The 19,203-nt window shown below is 45.8% G+C and overlaps 2 protein-coding genes across 2 annotated transcripts; one reads left to right on the top strand and one right to left on the bottom strand.

Annotated features, from left to right (window-relative positions):
* Positions 1-3: 3 nt before the first annotated feature.
* M6PR (mannose-6-phosphate receptor, cation dependent) lies at positions 4-5,478 on the bottom strand. The gene is made up of 7 exons (XM_057375803.1): positions 5,294-5,478; positions 3,752-3,922; positions 3,402-3,574; positions 3,206-3,315; positions 2,893-3,023; positions 2,219-2,345; positions 4-1,713 (listed from the first exon to the last, which is right to left on the bottom strand). The coding sequence occupies exons 1-7, from the start codon at positions 5,356-5,358 to the stop codon at positions 1,591-1,593; spliced, it is 900 nt and encodes a 299-aa protein (XP_057231786.1). The 5' UTR covers positions 5,359-5,478; the 3' UTR covers positions 4-1,590.
* A 3,338-nt stretch (positions 5,479-8,816) lies between these two features.
* On the top strand, positions 8,817-18,167 carry KLRG1 (killer cell lectin like receptor G1). Its single transcript, XM_057375817.1, has 5 exons — positions 8,817-8,974; positions 13,673-13,765; positions 14,433-14,584; positions 16,467-16,570; positions 17,499-18,167. Exons 1-5 carry the CDS (start codon positions 8,857-8,859, stop codon positions 17,608-17,610), a joined length of 579 nt encoding a protein of 192 aa, XP_057231800.1. The 5' UTR covers positions 8,817-8,856; the 3' UTR covers positions 17,611-18,167.
* The last annotated feature ends 1,036 nt before the right edge of the window (positions 18,168-19,203 follow it).

Genomic DNA, 19,203 nt, shown 5'->3' on the forward strand with positions numbered 1-19,203 from the left:
TCACCAGGTTTTTTGGTCACTTTATTTTTGAAAGTTGTGTTTTGTACAAAAAAAATTACCTTAGACACCACCATGAAAAMCAGTAACAGACTTACTGACTTCCTATTTTTCCCATGTTATGAGAAAGATTGAGACTGTAACAAAAGTCAAAGAAAGCAGGAATTGTTTGTCCACTCCAAACCCAGAAAGAAAGAAGGGCCACCCCTTTTCTTTTAATGTTTTAAAAATACGTGAACCTTGTCCGTACTCTGCTGTTAACACAGTAGGRGCTTGCTTACTCACGGTCTCTGCCCTCCAGACTGAGGGCAGTTCTCTGCCAGTCTACAGTAGGGTAGAATGGGATTGCTCAGAGTCTAGCCTCTGAAATAAAAAGCAATTAAGAATCAAGGTGCCAAGTTCCTGAAGGTTCCCATTAAGTCTACAACTCAACTGTACCTGCTTTTCACCAGGGCCCAGAGAGAAGGTTCTTCCTTGCTCCCAGCCAGTGGCAGTATGTTAAGTACCATCTGCACAGGGCAAGTGTCTTAAGACTGGCCTGCACCATGCTTAAGGGGACAGTGATTTATGGAAGCTGACCATGTAAGTGCAAGAGTCCCTTCTGCAGTTCTTAATGTGTTAGCATTCTTAGTCTGGGCTTCCGTGGTTCCTTTTATATAAAAATAAATTCTGACAGCTTCTTAGGAAAACCCTCTGCAAAACAAGGAACTTCTGAAGAGCATGAAATCACAATGCTGACAGTAACTGAGGTGTGTGGGCAGTCACCTCAGGAAGCTTGTGCCAGAACTCAGGTGGCAGCTACCTGTCTCATTTTGTCTTGACGTCAGTTTCAGCTAATGTTCCTTTTGCTTCTCACTGATTGAGAAGACTGTCAGTATTTTGACTGAAGTCATGAGACTATTTAAACTCCTAGTTTTTTGGCTTTGCCCCTCGCCAGTCTGAGGAAGGCATGCATCCCTTTACAGCTGTTGAAGGAAACTGTTGAGAAGTATACACCACTCTGCCATTGCAAAACAAAAGACTGCTGAGGTGCTAATACCTCTTCACCCCCAAAGTCTGGCATAGAGCACTCTGTGCCAATTATGCTGGCAGAAATTGTGTAACAGTGCAGAAGCTAGAAAAGCTGAAAATGCCTTCAAAGAAAAATAATTCCAGTGTTTTACAGATCCTGTAAACCCTACGGAAAAAAAAAAGACACAAAATATCCCTTTTACAGTGGCAGCTGTTTTAACCCATAGCCTTTTTCCCTTTCTGCACCCATCCATGCCCCTTTTTTCCTCTTAGTGATTCATCTCCCTTTCCTGCTCTGTGCTGAATACTCACATTGCTGTTTTCTGCAACTGTCAACACTTCTCCCCTCAGCTCTGCTGCATTTTTAAAACCTAAGCCAGCATTATATTTATAAGACATGCCATTATTAGGAACCAGTGCTGTTCACATCCAGAGGCATCCATGGGACTTGACACATCGGAGACGGCAGAAGCAAACAGTGTAAAGAAAATTGGAAGTGAGAAAAGGAGAACTGGCTGGGAGGCACCCGGCTAAACAAGCACTGGGAATATGGGGAGAAAAGATCTTGGTGTGGAAAGCCTATCACATGGGCAGCAAGTGGTCATCTCGTTCTTCTGACTCCTCTCCCAGCTGGTCATCCCCCACACCGCGGTACGCGGCAGGCGCGTTCCGAGGCTTGGATCGGCACACAAAGTCACAGCCGTCCTATGAGCACAGGACACAGCACCAGCATCAGACTGTTTGCAGTTGACTCAGCATCCAAAGCAAAGCAGCTCTTGTGATTTCTGGCCTGTACCTGTGCTACCTGGAATATGTCCCCAAAACTTGACATAAAAACATCYTACTTGGTCTTGAAAGCTCTGGGCATACTGGTTTAACAGTATGCAGCAACATCAGGCCAAGGCCAGCATGAAGGATAAACAGYACTGTCTGCAATGACCAAGGAAGGATTTCACAGGGGAACATTTCTACCTGGAAAGTGTTACCCCCTAAGGAGCACATGTCCCAGTTTGTTATGTAGYGCTTACAGGACACTGGCAGGGAATTAGTCTCAGCAAGGACTCAAAAATTGAATACTCAAGAAAAATGAAACAGATACCTTCTGCTTCAAGGTACTCCACCCTGGTGATAGGTCTACCCGAGAGACACAGTCGATGCTATTTTATCCTAACATGGGCCAGGCTGAAAGTATGTAACAATTTTCACTCACCGCCACCAAATTGCCCAGATCTTGCCAGAAGGCAAAGTGAGGAATCTGCTCCATGCCTTTTGCTCCCACAACAAGGCGCTGGTAGAGGAACCCACCAATGATGTAGACTGCAATCAGTGACACAAACCTAGAAGGCAGAATTAAAAAATAAAAATCAAAGCTGAAGAAAACCTATAGGCAATCTCTTCTGAGCCAGCTACCTGCCTCATATTAGCATTGGAACAAGTAGCTAAGCACCACTCAAGAAGAGAGCTATACACAGAAATCAGACCATAAAAGCTTCCCAAGTTATCAATCTGCTCGTATAAATCTTTTAGCAGCTTATGTGAAGTAGTGGCTCTAAGCACAAACACAGAAAATGAGTCAAGACTCCTGGTCAGAGTTCCCAGCTCTGGCAAAGAGCCATTGTACAATTTTAGGGAGTCAAATCAAATATATTTCAGTGCATTTGTCTGTAAGCTACGAAGGAAAATGTTTACTGGGAACCGAGCAGCACTGCATCGTGCCTTTACAACAGCTTTTTCCAAAAGGCTCAGAACAGAGGCACAGTAACATCTAATGGTGGCTGTGGGTAAGTACAGTGCAGTTATTTAGTCTTACTATAGCACTTGCAGTGTTTCTAAATAGCACTGGAGATTATGACTCAGGCACAAACAGCTCTTCCAATGACTCACGTGATCAGCAGAATGGAGCCAACGCTGAGGTGGGAATTCTCAGCTGGACAAGCCACACTGCTGTCCATTTCAAAGAGGTAGAAACATTCCTGCTCCTTTTCCCGCTCTTCAGAAATAATGCTGAATGAACTCTGCGGTTTGGGAAAAGTGAAATCATGTGAAAACACGTCCACACATAGAGATTTGTCACTGTTGGTGCAGCTGAGTAACAGACACTGGAGGACAGCTCGCTGGCCCCTCAAAGCCCTTCTGGTCACAAACTACCGTTGGTCTGGCAGCCTCCCAATGCTCTCCCACCCCAGGTGTCACTCACCGCTGTAACTCCCCGCTTGCAAGAAATCATTATCACAGCTCGTCTCTTCTCACCACTGCAGTGCCTGCCATATGAATCACCTCCTTTATAAATCAGCATGATCCAGTCACCTGCCAGGAGAGAAACAATACAGGCTACAAATCCAGATCAGGAGGTGAAAGGCAGTGAGTAAGCAAAGTACAGAGTGGAATCGTACTTCCATTGAAGACCTGGGTTTCATTGATTCTTCCTATCACTGTGGTCTTCCCGTTCTGTCTATCTGTTTGTACCAAGCCACCATAATCGTGCGAGGTGCTGTTGACCTCCCTGCACACCCTGAAATGGTAGATGTAGTTTTCCGTTTTGCCTTTCTCCACAGTCACGTTAAACCTGCAGCAGGRAGAGGACAGAAGAGACAGCCCAATGGATTACAAAGAACACTCAGAGCAGTGGGCACTTCAGACCTGGAAGCCAGTCAGAGACCGCACAAACAGGGAGAGCCCATTCTGCAGTCTGACCCAAATCCTCCCCTCCCCTTGGCCCACTGTGCAGCCCCGAGTGCTGTACCTCATGTTGCTCAGGGGCTCCAGTTTCTTCAGCAGGGCTCTTTCCATCTGTGACTCACTGCTTTCATCACCAATCACATCACAGCTCCTCTCTTCTGACTGCTCAGCCCCTGCTACAGCCAGGGCAATAAAGACCAGCAGCAAGGCAGAGGTATGGCAAGGTGGTGACATCCTGGATACAAGCCACATAGAGGATTAACTGTTTCAGCCCCCTGCAAACTAACTTCAGGGTCATGGAGTCAATGATTAGCCACTTCCTCAGTCCTGACTGCAAAAAGGAGAAGCCAGGTTTCTGTGATTGCTGAAATCTAGAAACCTCACATTTCACAAGAGACAGTAAATCTGAATCTCTTGCATAGCCAAAGACAATTCACTGTGCCCATTTGGGGCTCTTTTCTGAATTTGCCTTGGGACCACAGAAAGTTTTGCTGCTGAGCACATTAATCAGCTGTGAGAGCAGAGTCACTCCAGCATTCAGCCTGATGAAGTTTCAGGCATAAGTCAGTTTGTTATTGCATTGCACTGRGAAGCCATTCAGCAGAAAATTATTTATTAGGCCTCTAATCAATCATCTTTRTAGCGGTCATGTAAAGAGCTCACAGGGAAGAGCCACTGTGATTAATCAGGCTCTGTTTGTTCAAGTGCCTTAATAATAATATTTCCACGACTCCTTTATCTGAAAATCTGAAAGAGGTTAATCATGCTAAGATGTAACTTCTTCCTTTCCTTTTCTTCCCACTTTACACAAGGGAAGGAGGAAAGCAAGGCATCCTATGTAAGATCGAATCAGGGAGGCAGTAATGAAAAAGATAATAATAAAATCTGTAGAATTTGGCTTTCAGGTTCATGCTAAAAACACATATGAAACAATCAGTGATGGCACCAGCCAAACAGAGCAATCCAACAGATTTCCCTCTGCTTCTCGTGTGCAGATTTTGGTAAAGCTCCAGATGCTGGTGGAAGGCAARCCCTCAATAAGCACCTGGCTGCAGGTGGACACAGAGCCCATCTGACTGAACCCAATGACTTCCCCACAGCCCTGCAGAGACCACCACGACAGCTCACAGCTGCTGAGCGGGGTCTCTGCTCGCCATGGGGCACCAATATAAGCTTAGATACGCAGAAATCACACAATGGGTCAGGGTGGAAGCGACCACCGTGGGTCACCCGGTACAACTTCMCTGCTCAAGCAGGGTCATCCTAGAACATATGGCACAGGCTTGTGTTCAGACGGTTTTGGAATATCTCCCGTGAGGCGGACTCCACAAGCTCCCTGGGCAATGTGTTCCAATGCGCGGTCACTGAAATGAGGAAGCCCGTGACACCAGGGCTCGTGACCGCTCTCTCTCGAGGCCCAAAGCAGCGGCTGCCCTCAGCTCTAGACACGGCTTCTCCCGGGAACGGGCTGCGCGGCGCGGGGAGCTGCCCGGCCGGGCCCCTCCAGCCGGCGGCCGCTGCCCCAGACCCGCCCGGGAGGGAGCGCGGCTTCACCCCGCGGCCTCGCTGCGCCCCGCTCGCCACCTCCCCAGCGCCGCGCACCCACCTGCGGCCGCCCCGGGCACAGGCGCCGCCGCCCATAGGCAGGAGAGACCCGCGGCTCACGCGCATCCCATGCTGGGCGACCCGGGGACCACAGGCACAGGCGGCACCGGCCTCCTCCGCGTCCCGACCGGCTCCCTCGCCAGCCCCGCGAGCCGGAAGCCGSGAAGAGCGTGGCGGAACTGGCGGTCTGCACCAATGGGAGCCCGGGAGCGGCCGGGATCGCCCGCCCAGGAGCGCTCCGGCGGCGAATGATGCGCGGCGGGGGAAAGGCGGGCAGGGCCGCGGGCGCTGGGGCCACGCCCACTTCCTCTCCGTCAGCCAATGAGGGCCCGCCCCCGCTCGCGTTCCTGCCAATGAGCGGCGAGGGCGGGCAGAGGGGAGGAGCCCTCACGGGCTCACGAGCACGGCTCCGATGGCGGGCGGGCGGGCTAATCCCGCCCTGTGGGAAAAGCTGCGAGGCAGCTCCCTGGGCTGGGGATCGCCGGGCTCCCGGCTGGAAATCAGCTCACCCGAGCGCTCTGTGACTGTCCCTCGCTCAAGTCGCGCTCTCCCCTCTCCCGTGGCCCGCCCAGGCTCGGAGCAGCAGCAGGAACGAAAGATTCCCGGCGTCACCGACCATCTCGCTCCCGCTGCAGGAGGCGGTAGCAGTCCCTCGGTGTCGTTTGGCTTTGCCGTCCCTGCCAGGTGCCTCCAGAGTGATTTGTATTGAACGAGCGAGGGATCTCGACGACAAAACTGCGTTGTGCCCTTGATCCTTCTGATTTCCCCACTTTGTGTCTCTGGGCGATTTTCCCCATGGTTTGTTATCGTTTGGAATAAAGGAGTCGTCTCCACCTCCTGCGAGTTTTGCCACTGTAAGAGAAATTCCAGATCCAGCACACAAGGTTGGTGTGCTTGAGCATCTTGGATGTGATTCATAAAGCTATGAATGATTTCAGACTGGCCCATTCAAAGGACATCTCTCCTTATGACGTGCTCCGAGAGAGTCCACTTTTCCCGGGCTCTGTTACTGGAATGGGCAGATGTTCTTTGCCCGATTTCAAAGGCTTTTGCCTTCTGTGRTTAAGAAAGAAATGCTGCATTTAATGAACTTACCCAACATGCTGGAGAAAGCACTTATTTGAGAGAAGTTTAGGAGGTTTCTCCATGGTATGCTTCTTCAGTAGCAAAGAACTGGGGAAGGAGTGCTGCTGGCTGCTGAAAAATTGATTTATTTAGTCCTGTGATTCTGGCAGTGTGTCACAGCTACAGAAGTCAGATTTATTTATTCACACTTAGGTAATAACTGAGTGTTGCCTTGCGCACATTACAGTGTGATCCCTCCCTCTCTACTTCCTCTCCAAACAAAGAACTCAACTTATTGCAGGTATCAACTTATTGCAGGAAAAAAAAAGGTAAACCACATTAAAACAGAGCTCTCAATTCTTTCCCACCAGCTTTCACTTCTCCAGTTCTTCACAAATAGCACTGTCTTTGTGGTCAATCCTCGGCACGTAAAAAGTGGCAAAACTGGCAGGAGCTGGGGGAGACACCTTTATTCCAAAGTATGAATATACTGGAGAGAATCTACCAAAGAGACACAAAGTGGAGACAAAATCAAATCTGTTCCCTTAAGATGTGTTTGAATCCTGTTGGTTACTTTTCAGCTACACAGATCATATTCCCAGCTAAGCTTTCCTTGTGAGTATAGCAAATTCTCCCTCTCTAAGTTTGAGAGCTCTCTTCAGACTTCTCTATTATCCCTTCAAATGATTTAGGAGAGACTTGCCCTCTTGTCTGGCTCTGCTGTCTTCTGCCTTCCCCTTCCTTTCAAGCACACACTCCCTATATTGCTGCCTACAGGCCCTACCCAGGACTGGAAGAAATCTTGTGGGTGCTGTGTGCCAACCTTTGAAACAAGTGGAGAAATTTGCAGAAATATCAAATCTATGCCTTGTAACAAATTGTAATTGTTGTGCATTGTAACAAATTGTCCACAGGACTCTATCAGATGAGGATCGTCCCATGGAGTCATTTCTTACATTTAGAGCATGCCACTAGGAGGGGGAACAATCATCCCTGTTGGAGGTAGCAATCATCCCAACTCCTTTGTTGAGAATGCCCTAGGAATTCTTGTACTGTACTGTGCTTAAGGAGTGCAGCCTGAGCCTGGGAAACATCCYCAGAATCATAGAAMCTTTCAGGTTGGAAAAGACCCTTAAGATCATTGAGTTCAACCATTAACCTGACACTGCCAAGCCCAGCACAAGCCCATCTGTAAGCTCCACATSTGCATCTTTTAAAATACCTTCAGGGATGGTGGCTCAACCACTYCCTTTTGCAGCCTGTCCCAGGGCTTGATAATGCATTTGGTGAAGAAATTTTTGCCAATATCCAATCTAAACCTCCCCCTGGCACAACTTGAACTGTTCTCAGCAATGGTCAATACTTCAAAAGAAAAGTAGCAATTTCTGTTATTGCTGACCGTAGAGTCACTAATTGATTGAATAGGGAAGGGACCTTGCAAGGTCATCTGGACCAACCCCCTGCTCAAGCCAGGCCACCTATAACCTGGTCCACCTACAGCCCAGGACCATGTCCAGGCAATTCTCCACTGAGAGAGACACCACAATGTCTCTGGCCAACCTCTTTCGATGTTCAGTCACCCTCACAGTAAAAACRTGTTTCCTGATGTTCAGAGGCAACATCCTCTGTGTTTCAGCTTGTGCCCATGGCCTCTTGTCCTGTCACTGAGCACCACKGAAAAARGTTTGACTCTTCTATCCTYCCTTCAGGYATTTATGTACATTAATCCCAACCAAGATGTCCTTTCTGCAGGCTAAACAGTCCCAGATCTCTCAGCCTTTCCTCACAGGTCAGAAGGTCCGGTCCCTTTATCCTCTTTGTGTACCTTTGGCAGATTCTCTTCAGTATGTCTGTGTCTCCCTTGTACTGCTGCTGTTGAGATGTTGACTCAGAGGGCCTTGAGGGATGCCAACTCTCAGTGCCTGCCTTGTGTCTCAAKCACATTCACACTGGTATTGGGTGTAGACAGAGATCCCAGTCCAAAGTGGAAGTGTCCAAAGCTCCTAAGGCTTCCTTCTCAAACCCCTGCTGCCCACCTCTACTTCCCTTTGGAGAGCAGTTTGCYGTAGCCATTGCTTATCTTTACCTTGTACTCTAATTATTCACSTTTTTTCCTTGTGCTATCACCATGCAACTGCTTCTATCCTGAAGGGAGCCCCTCAGAGCAGCACACATCCTCCCAATCACTGCCATCAGTGTAACCACACCTGCTTGCACTATCAACAGTTAGAATACCCCTGAAATTGGTGATTAATCACCTTTTCTATTAATGGCTCTTCTTAAGATATCCTCCATCAGGTTAGAAAATGGAAGCTGCTGCAGTTCCACTGTTCTCCATTCCATCGTAAATTTGGTTATCTTGAGCAGCTGGAGATAGAGGTTGCAGCTTCACACTTCTTGTTTTTCTGAATATAGCGTCAGGTTTCCTGTTTCACAGGCGTTGAGCCCTGGTTTTGAACAGCCTGATGAGAACATCTTGTGCACGCTCCTTCCTTTGTCATGGAGGGAAGCAGATCAGAAATTTCTGCAGCTGAGGAGAGCGAGGAAGTAACATATACTTCTGTCAAATTCTCTCAGACTCCTCTGCCAAGGGACAAAGCTGCACAGGGAAAAAGAGGTGAGGAAAGATGGATGAGGTAGGTCAACCAAAAATTTTACTTTGAGTGAAAGCAAGATCTAACAGAAATGCTCTGAACTGGCAACTGATTCTGGGTTCCAGCTTAGAGAGCTGTTGCTTTGGTTCTAAAATTGCTGTGAATATTTTAATGTGATAAAAGCTGATGAGTTAGAGACCCAGAGCTCCCTCACTCTCACCATCAGGCTTCTTTCAGTGTCTACTCCTGGGCATTCAACCCAGGCATCCTTTTCTTCAAAACAGATTTCAAGATGTCTGCTTGTCAGCGGTAGGAGATTGTGAGCAATAGTTCTTTGAAGGGTAGGCAAGATGCGAATACAGATAAATTARAGGTGTATGCTAATCAGAGATCAGAGACAGTGAAAGGATGAGATCACCCAGCCTCTGTCCCGTGGTGCTATGCAGGATTCTTTCGTGATACATTTTTTCCTGTTTTCTGTATTCTGTGTTATGTACCTCCCAGTGAGCAAATTTGCAGCTTTTGCTATGAAATATTTCTCAGGGCACTTTACTATGAGGAGGATTTTCTTCATGCTCTCCTTATTTGTTTCTTTCCTTATTTCCTCTCCATTACTCCAATCAGGCCTCCAAATGTCACACTGAGCAATTCCTCTGGCGTCTTAATTGAGAAATTCTACCTTCAAAGAGTGAAACTTTGCATTAGTGATCATTCTTTGTAAATACTTCTTTTATGCAAAATGGTGGAGGGCTTGGAGCTAGATGATCTTAGGGTCCTTTYGAACCCAAACCATTCTATGGTTCTATGAAATGGCTGTGTGCTTTGGCTGAGTTGTGTTACATTGGCTGCAACACTGATGGTTGACCTTAAATTTTCAGAGCTGTTACAGTGAAGAGGACTCCACTGTGGGATACAAGATTTGTATGCCCTGATCAGAATAATTTCATATACATGTGGTGTTTACTGCTGCCTGGCCCCTTGCTTCACTATGGAAACAAAGCCAACACAGAAACTCCCTGGTGCACCTATCTGGTGCTCACACTCCATCTGTTTGGAAGGCAGTCTTGCTTTTGCATATGTTTTCMTCAGAAATGATGTTTTCTGTCACATCAGAAAACACAGTGACATCCTTTCACTCCCTGCCATTCCTATTTGCTCCCGTCCTGTTGAAAGTGGATTACCCAATGCCCTTCTGAGATGTTTGCGTTTTTCTTTTTAACATCTCTCTGCATTCCCGTATGGACTCTCATCTWTTCGAGCAAAGGTCAGAGAGCCTAAAATAAGGAAGCTGATCTTTGAATATACACTTTTTGTGCATATTATTTGATTCTTCTCAGCCTTCTTCAGCATGCAAGGGATTCCTAAGGAGCTCAGTTTAAGTACCTTTCTTTTGAAGATCTTAATGTTCATCTCTGTCCCTGCTTCCATCACTTTTGAGAGATGTGCTTTCAGGTATTTCTCCTCTGCTTAATGCACACCTTTGCTAACTTGGTAGACACAGTATCACTGGTATGTAGATCAGTCTTCTGGTCAAACGAACAGGTTTTGTTGCTTATGGACTTCTCAGAAATGAAGAGTTGCCCTGGTTGTGTCTTCTGTTTTGCTTACAGAGAGCCTTAGATATGCTGCACTACCAGAATGTCAGTCCAGGAGTCACTTAAGACAGTGTTAGCCTATGTGTTGTGCTTGTAGTAACAGCAACAACCAAGCCTGAGTCATAGCCAAAAACAGAATCCTTATATCTCAAATTCTTCTTCTAGGTTCTATGTAGTCATGCTGCTGCCATACTGAGGAAGGTAGGAGCTATGTGGGACAGTGSCATGACATTCTTCAGATTGTCCTAGATGAGTTGAATTGTAAAATGCTAACAGTTTTCAGTTTTTGAAGTGAATCTGGACTGACAAACCTAAAAATACTGGGTTGTGTTGCTTGCAAATGAATGCAGAATATCAGAGTCATTCCTCCTGAGCACTGAGAGGCTTAATGGGGTATTTTGTACACTAGAAAGTGATAACGTTGAATATTTACATCAAATGTCCACCAGTCCACTTTTCCCTTCCCCTGGGTAGACTTTTCCACAGTTCCTCAGACAACTACATGGAAATGTTTCTGRGTGCTCCATTCAGATTTTCCTCCTGTTTCAAACTCATCTTGGGTGCTTCTTTTGTCTATTTCTACAAGAGCTTCACGCGTAGTTCGGGGCTTGAGGATAAAACACAAACCCTTCAAACGGTTTTAAAAAGTGTGAACTGCAGGGACTCCCTTTTGCAGTATGTAAAAATCCTGATTTGTGAAATACTTTATTTCACTTCTCTGGATTGATCTCTGCAGTTTGAGTGCAGCTTAAATTAATCTCAAACACTTCCTGTTTTCCCACTTMATTTTGTTTTTTTTTTCTTCTAAAATTATCTAATGCCATATTTTTTTCATTTGTAAGAACTTCGGTGACTCCCACTGCTGGGGTTGTGAAGGTGCTCTGGGATTTTGTTTTGATGATTAGTCATTCCCTTTTTTCTGCAGTTAGTTTGAAACAATAAAGAGTGAACTGCTCTATTCATTGCCAGGAGGCACGAGCTCCTTGCCCAGTGCTGGCATTTAAGGATTAACCATTTCACAGACTGCCACCCTGGTTGCCTTGTGCTGGCAGTAGTTTTCCCTAAAATCAGTAACAGTGATCTGAAGGATGCGGGGGATAATTTCTTTGAGAGGCAAGAGTGTAAGGAAAACAACATTGCAAATGTGATCTCAGAACCAGCAGTTATATTTCATCAGATGTTTATCCACTTTTGCCAAGTTTTCAGTTGTAATCTGCAGAGAAAACTCTCCACCCTACCCCTTARCCTCGGGTTTACTTCATTCTTTTGAGGCCTAATCTGCTGACAAAACCCAAGATGCCAGGGTTACAAACAAGAGGAAKAGAGAGCAGGAGCAAGTTGGTTCCAGACCCAGTCCAAGTCCTTCAGTTCTTCCACTGTTCCTTTGTGTGAAGCTGAGGAGTAGGTTGTAACTGAAAAACCTTTCTGTATTTTGTCTCTGAAAAGAGATTATTTTCTCTTTTGATAATGATTTTAAAAATRAGCAATGTTGCTAATTTTAAACTATGTTTGGGACAGCTAGAAGATCCTACAAGCTTCAGGAAACGTGAGAAAACCTCTATCTTAGAAAAGATCTTTCTACCAGAAGAATGATGCTTACAACAAAGATCCCTCACGATCTCCCTTGTTACCTTAGAAACTTCTCCTAGCCGAAACCACAGGCCTAAATATGTTGCTATAGATGAGAAACTGGCCTTAACATTAGTGACCCTGCAAACTGCTCAAGATCAAAATAAATTCTTTTTTATTAATTTACTGATCTGATGTTTCTGTATTTGKACAAAGACTCCAATGTTTAAAGGATGCATTCTTATTTTTAAGTGAAGTCTCTTCCCCTTCTGTTTTAGTGCTGTCTTTGTCCTTCTCACAGTGTTCTTGGCATGGGACATGTGTTTGTTTTCGATCTCCACCAACAGATCAAATGTTGGATCTCATGACATGACTGGGAGTGATGAGCCTCAAATTTCATGAGATTCATGAAGACTTTGCTGCTGGATTTGGGTAGAAGGCTCTGGAAAATCGCAAAAGCAGGATGTGGTGCATTAATTAGCTGCACATTTACTGCTTCTTAGAAAGTGCTGTTGTCTGTGGAGCTAGCATACTGAGGTTAATGAAACAAGCAAACACAACTCCTCTGGAGCTCATCTATGCCAGTAAGTGTCATCCTCACCTCAGTCTGGGAGAGAGGAGATTTTTGTGCTGGGATTTCAAATGCTTTATGGAAAATGCCTCTCAGGTCAAACACAGCCCTGGGAGGTGACAGTGGAAAAGCACCATGTAGCCTGGAGGTTAASATGTCGTGCTGTACATGAGCAGATSTCTACAGACCAGTCCTGACCAGCCCGTTGAAAGGAAGCTGTGCTGGCCCCAAGGACTCACCCTCTGCCGCTGGCAGCCAATGAACAGCAGACAGTGGTGGTGAAATTGTGATGGGATGGACATCCTAAGCCTTCAAGGCTGGCTCTCCCATCCTGCCATTCTACCATGGAAGATGAAAATATAGGACTGACTTGGGAGTATCCTGGGAAGATGTAGCATGACCGTGTGTGTAAGCCTGTGAGCAGAGAGGTGCCATTAAATCTGTTGCTGGAAGAGCAGGGGAAAAGGCTTTGGGTTTCTTTTTGCATTTCAGCTGGGACATGGTGGCTGTAGCAATGCAGCTCTGTGTTTCCACCCCAAGCTTCAGTGCTGAGCAGGAGTGGATTTCTTGTGAGGTGCTGGCCAGCACGAGGTGCCACATGGGTGGCTCCAGCTGACTTGTGGCAGATGCTTCCTTCTGCTGGGGTCAGTCACCATAGGGGCTGGACCAGCAGGCTCTGTGCCCAGGCAGGGGCAGAGCTGTGGCTGATGTGTAGACAGGTACCTCCTGGGAAGCTCAGGCAGGGACTCATGACCCCAAACCCAGCTGCAGTGGGTTCCTGGGTTGATGGGCAGGRGTGTAGGGGAGGTTCAAGGTTGGCTGGGTAGGGACAGTGACATCAGCCATGTGCAGAGTGTAGACAGACATGATGCTCTAAGTAGTGYAGCTCCTTGTGGAAATGCCCAGGACACAAGCAAACTATGTAAAACCACACAGACAGTTTTCCTGTGGCTCCTGCTCACTATGGTTTCTTTTCTCTTTTATAGCTCCCTGTCAGTGSTCAGCAGTTCTGAAGGGCTTAGCCATAGTCTTTGGGACACTGAGCATCTCCCTGGCGATCGCTTTGATTTGGAYGATGAGTAAGTGCACAAAGTGCTGCTGAGAATGAGCATCCAACAGCAAAGGACCAGAGACACRTATAATCACAGAAACCTCATTATTATGGAGTTAAACCCAGAAACTATGCTACGTTTCTACCAGCCTTATGTACCCACTGCCTATCCAGAATATTTTGAAGAATGTATTCCTCATGCAGACTCCAGGCAACCCATTTCAGATCCTGTGGTAAAAAATAGTTAAACATATTGAAAAGTCTTAGTAGACTTGCCTGCTAAATGTAGTGGTAAACTGTAGAACAAATATGTCTGTAATTTTTAGGCATGCAGAAGGTGCTAGACCATGTAGAGGAGCTTACTGTTAGCTGCTTAAAATCTRTTTCTCTAATGTGTGATGTGATCACACCATGCCCACAGAGTGTGATCTGTTTTCAGATAGCCTTTTTTAGTTGTTGATTCAGTGGAAACCTGGAGGTGGGGTGGGTGTATGCATACTTGCACCAGCATCAGAGTGCATGTGACTGTTGTGAGTTTGAAAGATTTTGAAATTACRCTGTTATTTTCAGAATCTTATCCTGACTTGAGTTTACTGGATTTCAACCATCCAAAAGGGTTTTTTCTTACTAGGTCCTTTCTGACAAGTGTTTCTATTGGTTAATGGTAGAGTACGAGTATTTTGACTTCTTTACAGGTSATTGCCACCTACACTGCCCTCGACAGTGGGTGGCCTACAGAGGGAGCTGCTACTCCTTCTCCAGGGAGAAGAAGGACTGGAATTCCAGCCAGGATTCCTGCAGGGCACAGGGAGCTCACCTCCTGGTGATCAGTGATACCTGGGAAATGGTAATGGTTTGCTTAGTCTTTGAGGATATCCCATTACCTTGCAGATACCTAAATGACAGACATACTAGCAGCGCTGTCACTTCAGCAATATTTTGGTTTTAAAGGAAAGGAAGGATTTAYGACTGCAATGTTACACTTCACAAAGTTTGCAGGAAGAAGGGAAGCAAAGGGGAGAAGGGGAGATGAGGGTCACTGCCAGGTACTCAGAATCATCCTATGAAGGATGGTAGGAAACCCTCCTCCACTGCTCCTCTCCACCTCCCCTCCTAYCCCCAGTAAGGCTGATGTGAACGATCACAGGAAATGACTGTGGCACTGAGCAATCATTGTATTCATTGCCTATAAACCGATACCTCCCCACTCTTAAGGAATGCTTCCCTTGCTTCTCCTCCCTGTGACTGTTCCAGCTYCTCCTGATCAGTGACCCATGCCATTCCCTGTATTCATGCTTGGATATTTCTTTCACAGTCTCTTTTCAATGTTTAGYTCCTCTCTCTGCCAAGTGCCTTGGTTGTGCTGGTGAAATAAGGAACCATCTGTTCCTCTGCAGGTGCTCTCTGGRGGCAGGGGCATGTGTGGTCACTAGAGAAATGGGTAGTGCTGATTACTGGGGTGCTGAGGCACATCTGCTTAAGTAGAGCAGAAACCTGGATCTGGTTTTCCTCAAGCCAGGGCTTATTAGCTCAGGTCCAATGAACRTGGACAGCTTCCAGCCCCTGGACAGAAGTTGCATTGTATGATGTTCTCTGGAGGACTACAAAGCCAGGTCTCTGCTTGATTGGGAGTATGTACCAGGCTCTCACATTTACTTAGACAAACCCTGACTCCTTGAGAAATAGGCATCTTCCCCAGGTTACCCATTTCTCTGCATGAAGAAAACCTCCCTGCTCCTGCTGCTTTCTTGCTACCATCYCTGCTACCASACTGTTACCSATTATCCCTGCTYAGACTCTCCCATTTAAACAAGACTKTTCTAGCTGTCCATACCTTGTTCTGCAAAGGCAATGCCAGGCCAGCACAGTCACCTCCAAACCATTAGCAACACTCATCATGCCTCAAGGTGCTCCTATTCACATGACATTACCAAGCCAGCTTTGTTAATGCTTTTCTGTAAAGATGTCTTCTTTGAAGCTGTGTTTATGCCAGCAGGAGATAAGGCTGGAGCCCAGCCAGATACCCGAAAAGTTGTTGTTCTTTGGTTGCAAAAGTGGACAAGACAAACTTACTTCTCCTGCCTTTTTTTTTTTTTTTTTTGTTTGTTTGTTTGTTTTCTGTGGGGAGGAGGGTTGGGGATAGGGAATAAAATCCAAGGCTGAGTTTCTGTTGCAGGCTTCACCTTTTAACCTTTAATAATCTTCACCTCTTAACCTTCATCTTTAATAATCAGAAGTTAAAAGTTAGCTAAAATGAAATGAACATTGAAAACATGTAGGAGGGGAAGTATGTGTAAAACTTAAAGTGCTTCAATCCTGGCTTTGTTACACATGTCTGTCAGTGCCTTGACTTCCTGCCCTGCCCTGCCCTGGCCTCCCCTCCTTGCCCTGATTTTACCTCTAAATCTAATATTAGATTGCTAGCTGTATAGTAGAGCGTTAATACTTATAACATACCTCCCTACATAAAGCTCTGTGCAGGAAACTCCAGGAGACTGGGCTGCAGTTCATAGAATCATAGAATATGCTGAGTTGGAAGGTACCCATCAGGATCATTGAGTCCAACTCCTGGCCCTGTGATTAGAAGACGTGGGGAATAAGTATGGTCAGGAACTTAGGGAACAGTGAGGCGAGGGGATATATCTCTCTTTCTATTCTCTTTACTTATCCTGACCTCCATTTTCAGGCTGGCTTTCATTAGTCACTTTGTAATTCATCATGATTTCTAGGATATGTTCGAGCGTATTCAAGCAGAATGTTTCTGGATTGGACTGAGGAACAGTACAAGATCTGGATGGATTTGGGAAGATGGCTCTATATTCAATGCTTCCAAGTGAGTTTCATTCTGTTTTAAAAACAATGGTGTTTATTCAGAGTGCCTAGTGTTCCAGAACACCCAGAGTTCCTCCTACAGATGTCAGGACTTTCTTCCTGGGCAGATTTTCTTCTTCCTGTGACCTGTACCGCGCTGAGCTTGCATCTTGTAAGGACATGCACCTGTGAAAAGCAGGTCAGGCTTTARTATCTCGCTCTCTACTCCCCTCCAGCTGCTCAAGGATTTTATTTGCCTGTACCAGCACACAGATGCCTGGTCAGAAAGGCAAATGGCTTTACTGGGTTTAGCCATCCATTCTGTCAAGTGCTGGTGTCACTGGGTGCGAGGACCCAGCCCTTTGCTGCTCCACTGGTTGCCAACCCAAGTCAGAACCTTAATTTCAGCTCAGTCCTTACTTGGGCATAATTCAGTGTTTTGCATGAGGGAAAACATGTTTTTATCCAGGGACTTTCCTGGCCCTTTCCTTTTTAGGCAGTTAAGGCAATGAGTTTTAGTTTCTAAAGCCTCTCCAGCAAGGAAAACTTGCCCAAGATCTCCCTGTCAATAGGTCAGTACTCTGAGCACTTGGCTTAGTTTCYTGAATAAATCCTGCTTTCTGTTCTTACAAACTCCTTGAAGGTAATGATAATTCCATGAGACTTTCACCTGTGCCACTCACATGCTGGTGGATATCACTGCCACTGCAGATTGTTGTGTCTATGTTTGGCTCTGATTTGSGTTCTATGATGGCAAAATTGCTTAGTTGTGGCAGGTAGATAGGTTTTTTGGWGTACATTCTATTTTCTAACAGCTGCCTTTTGGAGGTCAGGTTGTTTGTCCTCCTCTGGGCTACACCCTTCAATATCAAATGTTTTTWATTTCTTGTCTCCAGGAGACAATCTCAGCATTTTCTTTTGTTCTCACTACTGTTCCATGTATCTTKCAGGATCCTCTCTAACAGCCCTGTGCAAAACTGTGCTGTCCTGATGAAAGGTCAGTTTCATGCCTCCAGCTGTGAATTTGCYGCTCCGTGGATCTGTGAGAAGTCGCTTAGATAAATCCCAAGTGCTTTTTAGTCTCACGATGACCTCGTCAGTGATATGAGTTGATCATTGTCCTGCAAAGGAAAGCTTCACACAAGAGCAAGGACTTGCCTTTTCAACACCCTCACTAAAGTGTTTTACAAGGAGAGGTTTGTTGCCCATAAGGGTGAGTTACCCTCAGCAATAGATCTGTTCTCAGTCCACAAGTGTTCGATTACTGCTGTTTGTGACCAGATGAGACCTGGGACATATTCCCTGGCCTAGTCTTTCTCTTATTTGTCCTATAAGGGCAAACAAAACCTCTTGTCACAAGTGGTGTCTTCAGATCTCTGTGGGGGTCCTAGCCATTTTCCTTCACATTTGAGCATCAGGTTTCATTTCCATTCCCTGCATCCTCATTGTTTGATATCAGAAAGACCAGGGAAAATGAAGCCTGCTGTTCACTGACAGAAACATATAAACAKATTTTTCCCAGTGGCAGCCGTTCCTTTTGCATCCCAGTACTATGAGTTGGGGAGAAGAGGGTAAAATGAAATGACAACTTCTATAAATCCAGCAGTGAAAATAAAACTTCAGCATTGCTCTGGACCAAAAGCGAGTCTGTGCTATTTCTTCTCTCTGTTGGAAGGAATTAACTGCAGCCATAATTTATAGGCCAACTTTAACCAAACCAGTCAAGAGACTGGACTTCTGGAGTCAAAGCAATACAGTTAATTTTGTCTAATTATTGAATCAACCAAAACTTGTTTTCCTCCCCACGTCTGCATTTTCATACTGCAGATAGAGGAAGCAGCAGACAAACCCATAATACAATGATCTTTCAGTTCAAATAGAGCAGAGACAGGCTCAGAGTTTGAACACCCCAGAAACACAGTGAGTATTTGGGAGCACTGTGTTCAGTTCTGGGCTTCTCAGTATAAGAGCTGTGGACATAACGGAGAGTCCAACACAGGACCACAAGCATGACAGAAGGACTGGAGCATCTCTGCTATGAGGAGAGGCTATGACAGCTGGTTTATTCTAAAGCAGAGGAGGCTGAGGGGAGATCTTATTCATAGGATCATAGTAGCACAATAACCAACTTTAGCATTTCAGTTCAGACCACATACAATATACATTTGCTTCRTATTTTTATTATAATTGCAGAAAATCCCTACCAGTACCAGGGGCATTAACTTCCATATGCTTACGAGGATGCTGCATATGAAGTTGTCAAGGCAGATAAAGACAAAGATCTTAATATACTTAGCTAAGTGGGTGACTGCTGAGCCTCATATAGAGTTCACTAAGGTGAGGGTCTCAGGTGGGACTGTTTTATAGCAAGGGTGGGTCTGTTTTTCAACAACTATGACTACGGCAGGCAGACCTGGGGAAACTGCAGGGTGGTAGGGTGTCCAAACTCTGAGTTTTCATCTTGGATTGTCTGGGTTACTTTGGGTGAGTCATTTTATCTGTGCCAGAGTCCATTCAACTATCATAACATAGTTGTTCCTGACTCYCAGAAAGTTGCCAGACACGATGAAATAATGCAGGACACTTGGCTTGCTTTGTCAAAATGGTGGTAGCATTTGTAGAAGGGAACRTAGCAGTTAACCATCTCACCTCTCA

This window comes from Malurus melanocephalus, unplaced genomic scaffold (assembly GCF_030028575.1).
Source record: "Malurus melanocephalus ecotype Western Australia unplaced genomic scaffold, MMel_1.1 scaffold_259, whole genome shotgun sequence".
Classification (NCBI taxonomy): domain Eukaryota; kingdom Metazoa; phylum Chordata; class Aves; order Passeriformes; family Maluridae; genus Malurus; species Malurus melanocephalus.

What these genes read in the sequence shown, in the direction of transcription:
- M6PR (XM_057375803.1), bottom strand. Translation starts at nt 5,358, where the DNA reads ATGCGCGTGAGCCGCGGGTCTCTCCTGCCTATGGGCGGCGGCGCCTGT. An exon ending in TGTGCCCGGGGCGGCCGCAG is followed by an intron (nt 3,923 to 5,293) that starts GTGGGTGCGCGG and finishes GCTTGTATCCAG; the next exon opens with GATGTCACCACCTTGCCATA. An exon ending in AACCCAGGTCTTCAATGGAA is followed by an intron (nt 3,316 to 3,401) that starts GTACGATTCCAC and finishes CTCTCCTGGCAG; the next exon opens with GTGACTGGATCATGCTGATT.